The sequence below is a fragment of the Oncorhynchus gorbuscha genome, linkage group LG21 (genome assembly GCF_021184085.1).
Source record: "Oncorhynchus gorbuscha isolate QuinsamMale2020 ecotype Even-year linkage group LG21, OgorEven_v1.0, whole genome shotgun sequence".
Classification (NCBI taxonomy): Eukaryota; Metazoa; Chordata; class Actinopteri; order Salmoniformes; family Salmonidae; genus Oncorhynchus; species Oncorhynchus gorbuscha.
In genome coordinates, this window is record NC_060193.1 from 9,282,364 (window position 1) to 9,298,117 (window position 15,754).

At 48.4% G+C, this 15,754-nt stretch overlaps 1 protein-coding gene across 1 annotated transcript in view; it reads left to right on the forward strand.

Moving 5' to 3' along the window:
• The window catches only part of LOC124008868 (protein Shroom4-like), a 100,916-nt gene that overhangs the window by 59,618 nt on the left and 25,544 nt on the right, over positions 1–15,754 (forward strand). The window contains exons 3-7 of the mRNA XM_046320452.1: positions 10,803–10,998; positions 11,137–11,207; positions 13,942–14,006; positions 14,103–14,638; positions 14,759–15,606. Of these exons, the coding sequence (XP_046176408.1) occupies positions 10,803–10,998; positions 11,137–11,207; positions 13,942–14,006; positions 14,103–14,638; positions 14,759–15,606 (1,716 nt within the window). The remainder of the gene's footprint in view (positions 1–10,802; positions 10,999–11,136; positions 11,208–13,941; positions 14,007–14,102; positions 14,639–14,758; positions 15,607–15,754) is intronic.

Consider the following 15,754-nt stretch of genomic DNA (forward strand, 5'->3'; position numbering starts at 1 on the left):
TCAGTAGCCAGACATCTCGCTTCTTCAGTAGCCAGACATCTCGCTCTTCTTCAGTAGCCAGACATCTCGCTCTTCTTCAGTAGCCAGACATCTCGCTCTTCTTCAGTAGCCAGACATCTCGCTCTTCTTCAGTAGCCAGACATCTCGCTCTTCTTCAGTAGCCAGACATCTCGCTCTTCTTCAGTAGCCAGACATCTCTCTTCTTCTTCAGTAGCCAGATATCTCTTTCTTCTTCAGTAGCCAGACATCTCTTTCTTCCTCAGTAGCCAGACATCTCTTTCTTCCTCAGTAGCCAGACATCTCTTTCTTCCTCAGTAGCCAGACATCTCTTTCTTCCTCAGTAGCCAGACATCTCTTTCTTCTTCAGTAGCCAGACATCTCTTTCTTCCTCAGTTGACAGATATCTCTTTCTTCCTCAGTAGCCAGACATCTCTTTCTTCTTCAGTAGCCAGACATCTCTTTCTTCTTCAGTTGACAGATATCTCTTTCTTCTTCAGTAGCCAGACATCTCAGTAGCCAGACATCTCTCTCTTCCTCAGTAGCCAGACATCTCTCTTCTTCCTCAGTAGCCAGACATCTCTCTCTTCCTCAGTAGCCAGACATCTCTCTCTTCCTCAGTAGCCAGACATCTCTCTCTTCTTCAGTAGCCAGACATCTCTCTCTTCCTCAGTAGCCAGACATCTCTCTCTTCCTCAGTAGCCAGACATCACTCTCTTCCTCAGTAGCCAGACATCTCTTTCTTCTTCAGTAGCCAGACATCTCTTTCTTCTTCAGTAGCCAGACATCTCTTTCTTCCTCAGTAGCCAGACATCTCTTTCTTCTTCAGTAGCCAGACATCTCTCTCTTCTCAGTAGCCAGACATCTCTTTCTTCCTCAGTAGCCAGACATCTCTTTCTTCTTCAGTAGCCAGACATCTCTCTCTTCTTCAGTAGCCAGACATCAGATATCTCTTTCTTCTTCAGTAGCCAGATATCTCTTTCTTCTTCAGTAGCCAGATATCTCTCTCTTCCTCAGTAGCCAGACATCTCTCTCTTCTTCAGTAGCCAGACATCTCTCTCTTCTCAGTAGCCAGACATCTCTCTCTTCCTCAGTAGCCAGACATCACTCTCTTTCTCTTCCAGTAGCCAGACATCTCTCTCTTCCTCAGTAGCCAGACATCTCTCTCTTCCTCAGTAGCCAGACATCTCTCTCTTCCTCAGTAGACAGACATCTCTTCTTCTTCAGTAGCCAGACATCTCTCTCTTCCTCAGTAGCCAGACATCTCTCTCTTCCTCAGTAGCCAGACATCTCTCTCTTCCTCAGTAGCCAGACATCTCTCTCTTCCTCAGTAGCCAGACATCTCTTTCTTCCTCAGTAGCCAGACATCTCTCTCTTCCTCAGTAGCCAGACATCTCTTTCTTCTTCAGTAGCCAGACATCTCTTTCTTCTTCAGTTGACAGATATCTCTTTCTTCTTCAGTAGCCAGATATCTCTTTCTTCCTCAGTAGCCAGATATCACTCTCTTCCTCAGTAGCCAGACATCACTCTCTTCCTCAGTAGCCAGACATCTCTTTCTTCCTCAGTAGCCAGACATCACTCTCTTCCTCAGTAGCCAGACATCACTCTCTTCCTCAGTTGCAGACATCACTCTCTTCCTCAGTAGCCAGACATCTCTCTTTCCTCAGTAGCCAGACATCACTCTCTTCCTCAGTAGCCAGACATCACTCTCTTCCTCAGTAGCCAGACATCACTCTCTTCCTCAGTAGCCAGACATCACTCTCTTCCTCAGTAGCCAGACATCTCTCTCTTCCTCAGTAGCCAGACATCACTCTCTTCCTCAGTAGCCAGACATCTCTCTCTTCCTCAGTAGCCAGACATCACTCTCTTCCTCAGTAGCCAGACATCACTCTCTTCCTCAGTAGCCAGACATCTCTCTCTTCCTCAGTAGCCAGACATCTCTCTCTTCTCAGTAGCCAGACATCTCTCTCTTCCTCAGTAGCCAGACATCTCTCTCTTCCTCAGTAGCCAGACATCTCTCTCTTCCTCAGTAGCCAGACATCTCTCTCTTCCTCCTCAGTAGCCAGACATCACTCTCTTCCTCAGTAGCCAGACATCTCTCTCTTCCTCAGTAGCCAGACATCTCTCTCTTCCTCAGTAGCCAGACATCTCTCTCTTCCTCAGTAGCCAGACATCACTCTCTTCCTCAGTAGCCAGACATCTCTCTCTTCCTCAGTAGCCAGACATCTCTCTCTTCCTCAGTAGCCAGACATCACTCTCTTCCTCAGTAGCCAGACATCACTCTCTTCCTCAGTAGCCAGACATCTCTCTCTTCCTCAGTAGCCAGACATCTCTCTCTTCCTCAGTAGCCAGACATCTCTCTCTTCCTCAGTAGCCAGACATCTCTCTCTTCCTCAGTAGCCAGACATCTCTCTCTTCCTCAGTAGCCAGACATCACTCTCTTCCTCAGTAGCCAGACATCTCTCTCTTCCTCAGTAGCCAGACATCTCTTCCTCAGTAGCCAGACATCTCTCTCTTCCTCAGTAGCCAGACATCTCTCTCTTCCTCAGTAGCCAGACATCACTCTCTTCCTCAGTAGCCAGACATCTCTCTCTTCCTCAGTAGCCAGACATCACTCTCTTCCTCAGTAGCCAGACATCTCTCTCTTCCTCAGTTGACAGACATCTCTCTCTTCCTCAGTAGCCAGACATCTCTCTCTTCCTCAGTTGACAGACATCTCTCTCTTCCTCAGTAGCCAGACATCTCTCTCTTCCTCAGTAGCCAGACATCTCTCTCTTCCTCAGTAGCCAGACATCACTCTCTTCCTCAGTAGCCAGACATCACTCTCTTCCTCAGTAGCAGACATCTCTCTCTTCCTCAGTAGCCAGACATCACTCTCTTCCTCAGTAGCCAGACATCTCTCTCTTCCTCAGTAGCCAGACATCTCTCTCTTCCTCAGTAGCCAGACATCTCTCTCTTCCTCAGTAGCCAGACATCACTCTCTTCCTCAGTAGCCAGACATCTCTCTCTTCCTCAGTAGCCAGACATCTCTCTCTTCCTCAGTAGCCAGACATCTCTCTCTTCCTCAGTAGCCAGACATCTCTCTTCCTCAGTAGCAGACATCTCTCTCTTCCTCAGTAGCCAGACATCTCTCTCTTCCTCAGTAGCCAGACATCTCTCTCTTCCTCAGTAGCCAGACATCTCTCTCTTCCTCAGTAGCCAGACATCTCTCTTCCTCAGTAGCCAGACATCACTCTCTTCCTCAGTAGCCAGACATCTCTCTCTTCCTCAGTAGCCAGACATCTCTCTCTTCCTCAGTAGCCAGACATCTCTCTCTTCCTCAGTAGCCAGACATCTCTCTCTTCCTCAGTAGCCAGACATCTCTCTCTTCCTCAGTAGCCAGACATCTCTCTTCCTCAGTAGCCAGACATCTCTCTCTTCCTCAGTAGCCAGACATCTCTCTCTTCCTCAGTAGCCAGACATCTCTCTCTTCCTCAGTAGCCAGACATCTCTCTCTTCCTCAGTAGCCAGACATCTCTCTCTTCCTCAGTAGCCAGACATCTCTCTCTTCCTCAGTAGCCAGACATCTCTCTCTTCCTCAGTAGCCAGACATCACTCTCTTCCTCAGTAGCCAGACATCTCTCTCTTCCTCAGTAGCCAGACATCTCTCTCTTCCTCAGTAGCCAGACATCTCTCTCTTCCTCAGTAGCCAGACATCTCTCTCTTCCTCAGTAGCCAGACATCTCTCTCTTCCTCAGTAGCCAGACATCTCTCTCTTCCTCAGTAGCCAGACATCTCTCTCTTCCTCAGTAGCCAGACATCTCTCTCTTCCTCAGTAGCCAGACATCTCTCTCTTCCTCAGTAGCCAGACATCTCTCTCTTCCTCAGTAGCCAGACATCACTCTCTTCCTCAGTAGCCAGACATCTCTCTCTTCCTCAGTAGCCAGACATCTCTCTCTTCTTCCTCAGTAGCCAGACATCACTCTCTTCCTCAGTAGTAGCCAGACATCTCTCTCTTCCTCAGTAGCCAGACATCACTCTCTTCCTCAGTAGCCAGACATCACTCTCTTCCTCAGTAGCCAGACATCACTCTCTTCCTCAGTAGCCAGACATCACTCTCTTCCTCAGTAGCCAGACATCACTCTCTTCCTCAGTAGCCAGACATCACTCTCTTCCTCAGTAGCCAGACATCAGTAGCCAGACATCACTCTTCCTCAGTAGCCAGACATCACTCTCTTCTTCCTCAGTAGCCAGACATCTCTCTCTTCCTCAGTAGCCAGACATCTCTCTCTTCCTCAGTAGCCAGACATCACTCTCTTCCTCAGTAGCCAGACATCACTCTCTTCCTCAGTAGCCAGACATCACTCTCTTCCTCAGTAGCCAGACATCACTCTCTCCTCAGTAGCCAGACATCTCTCTCTTCCTCAGTAGCCAGACATCACTCTCTTCCTCAGTAGCCAGACATCTCTCTCTTCCTCAGTAGCCAGACATCTCTCTCTTCCTCAGTAGCCAGACATCTCTCTTCTTCCTCAGTAGCCAGACATCTCTCTCTTCCTCAGTAGCCAGACATCACTCTTCCTCAGTAGCCAGACATCTCTCTTCCTCAGTAGCCAGACATCACTCTCTTCCTCAGTAGCCAGACATCACTCTCTTCCTCAGTAGCCAGACATCTCTCTCTTCCTCAGTAGCCAGACATCACTCTCTTCCTCAGTAGCCAGACATCACTCTCTTCCTCAGTAGCCAGACATCTCTCTCTTCCTCAGTAGCCAGACATCTCTCTCTTCCTCAGTAGCCAGACATCTCTCTCTTCCTCAGTAGCCAGACATCTCTCTCTTCCTCAGTCTCTCTCTTCCTCAGTAGCCAGACATCACTCTCTTCCTCAGTAGCCAGACATCACTCTCTTCCTCAGTAGCCAGACATCTCTCTCTTCCTCAGTAGCCAGACATCTCTCTCTTCCTCAGTAGCCAGACATCTCTCTCTTCCTCAGTAGCCAGACATCTCTCTCTTCCTCAGTAGCCAGACATCTCTCTCTTCCTCAGTAGCCAGACATCTCTCTCTTCCTCAGTAGCCAGACATCACTCTCTTCCTCAGTAGCCAGACATCTCTCTCTTCCTCAGTAGCCAGACATCTCTCTCTTCCTCAGTAGCCAGACATCTCTCTCTTCCTCAGTAGCCAGACATCTCTCTCTTCCTCAGTAGCCAGACATCTCTCTCTTCCTCAGTAGCCAGACATCTCTCTCTTCCTCAGTAGCCAGACATCTCTCTCTTCCTCAGTAGCCAGACATCTCTCTCTTCCTCAGTAGCCAGACATCTCTCTCTTCCTCAGTAGCCAGACATCTCTCTCTTCCTCAGTAGCCAGATATCTCTTTCTTCCTCAGTAGCCAGACATCTCTCTCTTCCTCAGTAGCCAGACATCTCTCTCTTCCTCAGTAGCCAGACATCTCTCTCTTCCTCAGTAGCCAGACATCTCTCTCTTCCTCAGTAGCCAGACATCTCTCTCTTCCTCAGTAGCCAGACATCACTCTCTTCCTCAGTAGCCAGACATCATCTCTCTTCCTCAGTAGCCAGACATCTCTCTCTTCCTCAGTAGCCAGACATCACTCTCTCTTCCTCAGTAGCCAGACATCACTCTCTTCCTCAGTAGCCAGACATCTCTCTCTTCCTCAGTAGCCAGACATCTCTCTCTTCCTCAGTAGCCAGACATCACTCTCTTCCTCAGTAGCCAGACATCTCTCTCTTCCTCAGTAGCCAGACATCTCTCTCTTCCTCAGTAGCCAGACATCACTCTCTTCCTCAGTAGCCAGACATCACTCTCTTCCTCAGTAGCCAGACATCTCTCTCTTCCTCAGTAGCCAGACATCACTCTCTTCCTCAGTAGCCAGACATCACTCTCTTCCTCAGTAGCCAGACATCACTCTCTTCCTCAGTAGCCAGACATCTCTCTCTTCCTCAGTAGCCAGACATCTCTCTCTTCCTCAGTAGCCAGACATCACTCTCTTCCTCAGTAGCCAGACATCTCTCTCTTCCTCAGTAGCCAGACATCTCTCTCTTCCTCAGTAGCCAGACATCTCTCTCTTCCTCAGTAGCCAGACATCTCTCTCTTCCTCAGTAGCCAGACATCACTCTCTTCCTCAGTAGCCAGACATCACTCTCTTCCTCAGTAGCCAGACATCACTCTCTTCCTCAGTAGCCAGACATCTCTCTCTTCCTCAGTAGCCAGACATCACTCTCTTCCTCAGTAGCCAGACATCACTCTCTTCCTCAGTAGCCAGACATCTCTCTCTTCCTCAGTAGCCAGACATCTCTCTCTTCCTCAGTAGCCAGACATCTCTCTCTTCCTCAGTAGCCAGACATCTCTCTCTTCCTCAGTAGCCAGACATCTCTCTCTTCCTCAGTAGCCAGACATCACTCTCTTCCTCAGTAGCCAGACATCTCTCTCTTCCTCAGTAGCCAGATATCTCTTTCTTCCTCAGTAGCCAGACATCTCTCTCTTCCTCAGTAGCCAGACATCTCTCTCTTCCTCAGTAGCCAGACATCTCTCTCTTCCTCAGTTGACAGATATCTCTCTCTTCCTCAGTAGCCAGACATCACTCTCTTCCTCAGTTGACAGATATCTCTCTCTTCCTCAGTAGCCAGACATCTCTCTCTTCCTCAGTTGACAGATTTGTAAAGGATTTTTGTTCATGTATTACTTTGTGTTTGTTTCACAACTGTAGTTTAACAGATCACATTCTAAGTACAGTATATCTCTAAATCCAGTATAGGCCAGTTTCCCAGACACAGATTTAGTCTAAAAAGCTCATTTCAAAAACCCTACATCTAAAAATAGCTATTTTTTCCTAATTCCTTTCTGTATTAACTTCTTCAATCATTCCAGACCTAATCTGGGCTCCTTTAACAGTCCTGGGAAAAAAACTAATCTTGGATCCATTGTTAGTCCTGGAATAGAAAATAATAGTGTTTGTTCTATACGGTCTGGGAACTTCCAGAATCTCTTTCCATAATTCCGGAACCATTCCCAAGGGTTCCTGTTCTGACTCTGAGGGACATTTTCAGGGAAGGGGCAATCATCCTGGCGCACACACACACACAACCATCCTGGCACGCACACACACACAACCATCCTGGCACGCACACACACACAACCATCCTGGCACGCACACACACACAACCATCCTGGCGCACACACACACACAACCATCCTGGCACGCACACACACACAACCATCCTGGCACGCACACACACACAACCTTCCTGGCACGCACACACACACAACCATCCTGGCACGCACACACACACAACCATCCTGGCACGCACACACACACAACCATCCTGGCACACTCACACACACAACCATCCTGGCACGCACACACACACAACCATCCTGGCACGCACACACACACAACCATCCTGGCGCTCACACACACACAACCATCCTGGCACGCACACACACACACAACCATCCTGGCACGCACACACACACAACCATCCTGGCACGCACACACACACACACAACCATCCTGGCACGCACACACACACAACCATCCTGGCACGCACACACACACACAACCATCCTGGCACGCACACACACACAACCATCCTGGCACGCACACACACACAACCATCCTGGCACGCACACACACACACAACCATCCTGGCACGCACACACACACAACCATCCTGGCACGCACACACACACACAACCATCCTGGCACGCACACACACACAACCATCCTGGCACGCACACACACACACAACCATCCTGGCACGCACACACACACAACCATCCTGGCACGCACACACTCACAACCTTCCTGGCACGCACACACACACAACCATCCTGGCACGCACACACTCACAACCTTCCTGGCACGCACACACACACAACCATCCTGGCACGCACACACACACAACCATCCTGGCACGCACACACACACAACCATCCTGGCGCTCACACACACACAACCATCCTGGCACGCACACACACACAACCATCCTGGCACGCACACACACACAACCTTCCTGGCACGCACACACACACAACCATCCTGGCGCTCACACACACACAACCATCCTGGCGCTCACACACACACAACCTTCCTGGCACGCACACACACACAACCATCCTGGCAGGCACACACACACAACCTTCCTGGCACGCACACACACACAACCATCCTGGCACGCACACACACACAACCATCCTGGCACGCACACACACACAACCATCCTGGCACGCACACACACACAACCATCCTGAGAGAAATCCAAAATGAACATTTTTAGGAACTACTGTGTTTACTTTAAGAATGGCTTTCAATTATATTGGACATTAAGATAATTATTCCCAAAGTGTTGTGACTTCTGTCCTTGCCAGGTCCCACATTCTTCCTCTGTCAGGGTTCTTCCTCCTCTGACATATTCCCAGAATTCTGTGTTTTAGTGTCTTTTCACCACCGGTCGGCACTCTCTCTCCTGAGAGGAGAACGTTTGCAATTTTTTCCGGGAGGTTATTCTGAAGTTATTAATAGCAGAAATAATAATGGGCTATTCATGAGCGGGAACCTCCCGGGAACTCAGTGATGTTTGTTCCAGGCTCCTACCTAGTGTGCACGTGAAACACTGTGCACGTGACTGTGCACGTGAAACACATGGGCACGTGAAACACTGTGCACGTGAAACACATGGGCACGTGAAACACTGTGCACGTGAAACACTGTGCACGTGAAACACATGGGCCGGCTGGGCAGGGCTTTATATACACTGCTCAAAAAAATAATAAAGGGAACACTAAAATAACACATCCTAGATCTGAATGAATGAAATATTCTTATTAAATACGTTTTTCTTTACATAGTCGAATGTGCTGCCAACAAAATCACACAAAAATTATCAATGGAAATCAAATGTATCAACCCATGAAGGTCTGGATTTGGAGTCACACTCAAAATTAAAGTGGAAAACCACAATACAGGCTGATCCAACTTTGATGTAATGTCCTTAAAACAAGTCAAAATGAGGCTCAGTAGTGTGTGTGGCCTCCACGTGGCTGTATGACCTCCCTACAACGCCTGGGCATGCTCCTGATGAGGTGGCGGATGGTCTCCTGAGGGATCTCCTCCCAGACCTGGACTAAAGCATCCGCCAACTCCTGGACAGTCTGTGGTGCAACGTGGCGTTGGTGGATGGAGCAAGACATGATGTCCCAGATGTGCTCAATTGGATTCAGGTCTGGGGAACGGGCGGGCTAGTCCATAGCATCAATGCCTTCCTCTTGCAGGAACTGCTGACACACTCCAGACACATGAGGTCTAGCATTGTCTTGCATTAGGAGGAGCCCAGGGCCAACCGCACCAGCATATGGTCTCACAAGGGGTCTGAGGATCTCATCTTGGTAACTAATGGCAGTCAGGCTACCTCTGGCGAGCACATGGAGGGCCGTGCGGCCCCTCAAAGAAATGCGAATTAGCCAATCTTGGTGTTCTCTGGCAAATGCCAAACGTCCTGCACGGTGTTGGGCTGTAAGCACAACCCCCACCTGTGGACATCGGGCCCTCATACCACCCTCATGGAGTCTGTTTCTGACCGTTTGAGCAGACACATGCACATTTGTGGCTTGCTGGAAGTCATTTTGCAGGGCTCTGGCAGTGCTCCTTCTGCTCCTCCTTGCACAAAGGCGGAGGTAGCGGTCCTGCTGCTGGGTTGTTGCCCTCCTACGGCCTCCTCCACGTCTCCTGATGTACTGGCCTGTCTCCTGGTAGCGCCTCCATGCTCTGGACACTACGCTGACAGACACAGCAAACCTTCTTGCCACAGCTCGCATTGATGTCCCATGCTGGATGAGCTGCACTACCTGAGCCACTTGTGTAGGTTGTAGACTCCATCTCATGCTACCACTAGAGTGAAAGCACCGCCAGCATTCAAAAGTGACCAAAACATCAGCCAGGAAGCATAGGAACTGTGGTCACCACCTGCAGAACCACTTCTTTATTGGGGGTGTCTTGCTAATTGCCTATAATTTCCACCTGTTGTCTATTCCATTTGCACAACAGCATGTGCAATTTATTGTCAATCAGTGTTGCTTCCTAAGTGGACAGTTTGATTTCACAGAAGTGTGATTGACTTGGAGTTACATTGTGTTGTTTAAGTGTTCCCGTTATTTTTTTGAGCAGTGTATATAGTCTACTACACTCCAGGGATTATTATGATTGTGATTATTATGATGATGATGATGATGATGATGATGATCAATATCATTATGATTATTATTATTAATATTCTAATCATTATTATTATCATTATTATTATCATTATTTGTATCATTATTTGTATCATTATCATGATTATTATTATCATTATCATCATCAGTATCATTATCATGATTATTATTATCATTATTATTATCATTATTTTTTTATCATTATCATGATTATTATTATTATTATCACCATCATTATCATTATAATGATTATTATTATTATTATTATTATTATTATCATTATTATTATTATCATCATCATTATCATGATTATTATTATCATTATTATTATCATTATTATTATTATTATCATTGTTATTATTATTATTATCATTATAATTATTATTAATAATCATTATTATTATAATAATAATCATTAATATTATTATTATGATGATGATGATGATAATCATTATTATTATCCTTATTCTTTTTATATGATGATGATTATTTTGTACATACTGTCTGTGTGTATTATAATAATCATTATTATTATACACTCTCCCTCACCAGTGTGTGTTCTCTGTCTCTCTGTCTCTCTGTTTCTCTGTCTTTCTCTCTCTCTCCAGACGCAGTATACCTGTGATCAGGCCTCACTCCTGGCATCTGACCAGGCTGTCATCATCAGAGTCCCCCCCCAGTTCTACCCCTCTCCCCTCCCCCCCGCCGACACCCTCCCCCTCCTCCCCGCCCTGCCCCCCCCTCTGCCATGCAGCTCCACCCTGGGCCCTACACACTACCCTGGCACTCGACAGCAGACACCAGGTATAATCCAGACAGACATGTACACACACACACACATCTGTACATACTGAGTACAACAGGTGTCTACTGTAGATGTATGCAGACAGATATTCATTAAGCAGAAATGTGTCCCATTAAACGCTACAATCCTTTAAACAGCTATTACTGGACAGGACTGTGTTGTTGTGGGTGCACGTGCCTATCTGTGCTGTGTGTATAAGGGAGTTTGGGTACACACAGTCTTGTGGGAGTGTATTGTTGGGTAGGCCAGACCAGGGGAATTTTGTTTCTGTGACGCGTTTCCAAAGATTAACAGACAGACACAGAGACAGACGGACGGACGGACGGACGGACGGACGGACGGACGGACGGACGGACGGACGGACGGACGGACGGACGGGCAGGCAGGCAGGCAGTCGGGCGGGCGGACGGACGGACGGACGAGATCAGGGGAATTTGCCAAACATTCGTCTGACAGCTTCATAACCTCCATTGTGTTCTAAAGCGAATAGCAGCCAGGATAATAGAAGGCTGTTTTCAGACAGGCATTGATTCACACATTCCTCTCTGCCTGATCATTGACTTAAAGGACCTCCAAAGACTTCTGTCTATTCCCTTGGTCCAAAGTAGTGCACTATGTAGGGAATAATGTGCTACCCTAACGGCACCCTATTCCCTACATAGTGCACTACTTTTTCTGAAAATACCCTAATGGCACCCAGCCATACTTTTCAGACAGACGTTGATTCAGACATTACTCACTGGCTGATTATCCAGACGATCAAAATGGCTGATCACATTACTGAGCCTGACCGAGGCGAACTGTCCTGAGCTGTCCTAGGCTGTCCTGGGCTGTCCTGAGCTGTCCTGGGCTGTCATGGGCTGTCCTGGGCTGTACTGGGCTGTCCTGAGCTGTACTGGGCTGTCCTGGGCTGTCCTGAGCTGTACTGGGCTGTCCTGGGCTGTCCTGGGCTGTCCTGAGCTGTCCTGGGCTGTCCTGAGCTGTCCTGAGCTGTCCTGGGCTGTCCTGAGCTGTCCTGGGCTGTCCTGGGCTGTGAACACACACACACACACACACACACACACACACACACACACACACACACACACACACACACACACACACACACACACACACACACACACACACACACACACACACACACACACACCAATGCTAACACACACACACACACACACACACACACACACACACACACCCCCACACACACACAGCCAATGCTAACACACACACACACACACACAGCTAATGCTAACACCCCCACACACACACAGCTAATGCTTACACACACACACACAGACACACACACACAGACACACACACACACAGCTAATGCTTTTAACTGGCATAATAGATGGTCTGGAGCTTACATAAAGCTGTAGTCGCTTGGTGCTGCAATTCCAAAAGTTGTTCAGGCCTGTCCTTGCCCCCGCCCCCCCCCCCTCCCCCCACACTGCAACAGCTGATCAGACACATTCTCTTCGCATAACAGGACACGGTGACTCCCAGAACATGTGGACAAAGAGAGGAAGACTGTTAATAAATGGAATGCCTGTGTGTGTCTTCCTTTCGTACGTTCTGACAAAAGTTCCAGAACGCCCTCTTATGTAGACTCTATATTATTGACTTTCTCACAGACTCCTCTTAGGTGATGGCATTAAGTGTGTGTGTGTGTGTGTGTGTGTGTGTGTCTGTGTGTGCGTGCGTGTGTGTGTGTGTCTGTGTGTCTGTGTGTGTATGCGTGTGTCTGTGTGTGTGTCCGTGTCTGTGTGTGTATGCGTGTGTGTGTGTGTGTGTGTGTGTGTGTGTGTGTGTGTGTGTGTGTGTGTGTGTGTGTGTGTGTGTGTGTGTGTGTGTGTGTGTGTGTGTGTGTGTGTGTGTGTGTGTGTGTGTGTGTGTGTGTGTGTCTGTGTGTATACAGTGCGGCTGTTTGTGTGTCCACTCTGATTCAGAGTTGGTATTCCTGTCATGTTCCTCATCATTCCCTGATGTAGTGTTCATGAGGGAGGGGATGTCATTTCCCCTGGTTACCACCTCATTTCCTGTCTCTCTCTACCGCGACGCAGCAGAAATCCCTGACTGCTTAAAGAGGCTACCATTCAAATCTTCTCTTCCTTCTTTTCCAACCTTAAAATGTTTAAAACCATGTGTGGAATACAGTAAGGCAGACCAACCATGTGTGGAATACGGTAAGGCAGATCAACCATGTGTGGAATACAGTAAGGCAGATTAACCATGTGTGGAATACAGTAAGGCAGACCAACCATGTGTGGAATACAGTAAAGCAGATTAACCATGTGTGGAATACAGTAAGGCAGATTAACCATGTGTGGAATACAGTAAGGCAGACCAACCATGTGTGGAATACAGTAAAACAGAATAACCATGTGTGGAATCCAGTAAAGCAGATTAACCATGTGTGGAATACAGTAAAGCAGATTAACCATGTGTGGAATACAGTAAAGCAGATTAACCATGTGTGGAATACAGTAAAGCAGATTAACCATGTGTGGAATACAGTAAGGCAGATTAACCATGTGTGGAATACAGTAAGGCAGACCAACCATGTGTGGAATACAGTAAAACAGAATAACCATGTGTGGAATCCAGTAAAGCAGATTAACCATGTGTGGAATACAGTAAAGCAGATTAACCATGTGTGGAATACAGTAAAGCAGATTAACCATGTGTGGAATACAGTAAAGCAGATTAACCATGTGTGGAATACAGTAAGGCAGATTAACCATGTGTGGAATACAGTAAGGCAGATAAAACTCACTGGAAGATTTAGTGCAACTAGGATTCTATTTCAAAGAGACCAGGTTTAGAGGGTAACATTCCTCCCTCTCTACCCCTCCCCTACCCTCCCTTGCTCCCTCTCCCCCTCTCTCCACCTCTCTCTCCCCCTCTCTCCACCTCTCTCTCCCCGTCCCTCTCCACAGTGATCTGCCTATCCAGTGGAATCAGCTCTCCAGACACTACTCCACAGACCACAGCAGTTCTTTAGGTTTGATTTGATTTGAACACAATCTAACCACACATGCGTTTACAATAATAGAGGATAATGTTTAACATCGGATTTACATTATGATCCTTGTTTTAGGTAGCATGGAGAGCCTGGAGCCTCCTAGCAGCCAAGTGTACTACGATTCCCAGAATTCACCAGTGGACCCTGCCATCTTCAACAACAAGAGGGACTACAATTCCCCTGTTGACCCCGGCATCTTCAACAACAAGAGAGACTACAATTCCCAGAATTCCATAGTGGACCCTGCCATCTTTAACAACAAGAGAGACTACGATTCTCAGAATTCCCCAGTGGACCCTGTCATCTTCAACAACAAGAGAGACTACGATTCCCAGAATTCCCCTGTCGACCCTGTCATCTTCAACAACAAGAGAGACTCTGCCTATAGTTCTTTTTCAGCTAGTTCTAATACGTCTGACTATACTGTCTCACTGAGGCCTGGTGAAGCCTGCTCCATGGACAATATCCTCCAGAGCCTGGGGCCAGGGGGGCCCACCAGCCAGGGGTATGCCTGCGGCGATGCACCGTCCCTGGGGAGGGAGTCAGGCGAGCCCCAAGATGAGACCAGGACCTCTGCCTTACTAAAGTCTGGGTCGCTGACCAGACCCAGAGTGAGGCGGCCAGAAGTGAAGGAGAGACCATCTTCATACTGTTATGAGGATGAGAGGAGGAAGGGAAAAGAGGAGATGGGTGGAGGAGAAGGGGAAAGGGAGGTTTCGAGTCCCCCCCAGCCACCGACCAGGAAGGACAGTTTCAGGGCCACCCGGGGTTGCTCAGGGGTCACAGATGTCAAAGTACAACGATGCATCCCTGACCCCGTCGGAATTCCCAGCCTCTCCCATTGCCATGCCGAAGACGATGACGACGATCTTCTGAACATTCCGGGCGTTCTGAGCAACAACAGCTATCCTGCTACTAGTGAGACATCAAAGACTGAGGGAAACAGAAATGGAAACAGGGTTGGGAATTTCAAAGGTGATTCATTAGAGCAGTACTACACCCTTATCTCCAAGAAAAAAAGTTCCCGTAAGGACAGCAACTCAGTGATCCAGAATAGCCACCCAGACCCCCTTTCCCCCCTACTCCCTGCCCCAGAGATAAGCTCCACTTCTCCCATCTCAAGCTCCGGCCCTCCTGACACCTCCATAGATCCAGAACCCTTAGGGGAGCCCAGCCACCTCCTCCCCCAGAACAAGCACTCCTCATTAGGTCTCTACAGACACAGCGCCCCTGAGAAACTCTTGTCCCAGCTACGTCTCCTAGAGTTCTCCAGCGACCCCTCAGACCCTTCAGACCGTAGCTCCGCCTCCCCCTCCAGCTCCCAGTGGTCTCATTCCCCCTTTCACCCCACCAGAGAGAACCTATCTGAGGATCTAGGGAGTAACAACGCCCCTGTCCAACTCCAGCAGAACCAGGGGAAATGGGGAGAGGGTGTTGGAGGAGGAGGGAGTCGCTGCTCTTCCCCAGGATTGGTGGACATCGATGGGGAGATGGGATTGGTGGTAGGGGGGGCTGCTGCTACTCTCCTCTCTCCCATCCAGCTCCAACACCCTTGGGCTAGGTCATTGAGTGTACCAGGGTCAGAGAAGCCTTCTGGAGGCTGTAACCAGGGAGGAGTGAGCTCTGAGCGGGTACGGAAGACAGACTTTGGGCCTCTCAGTGCTGCAGCAAGTGTGGATAGCCTACTTGAGGAAAATCTGAGAAGAGGAGGAAGAGACGAAATAAGA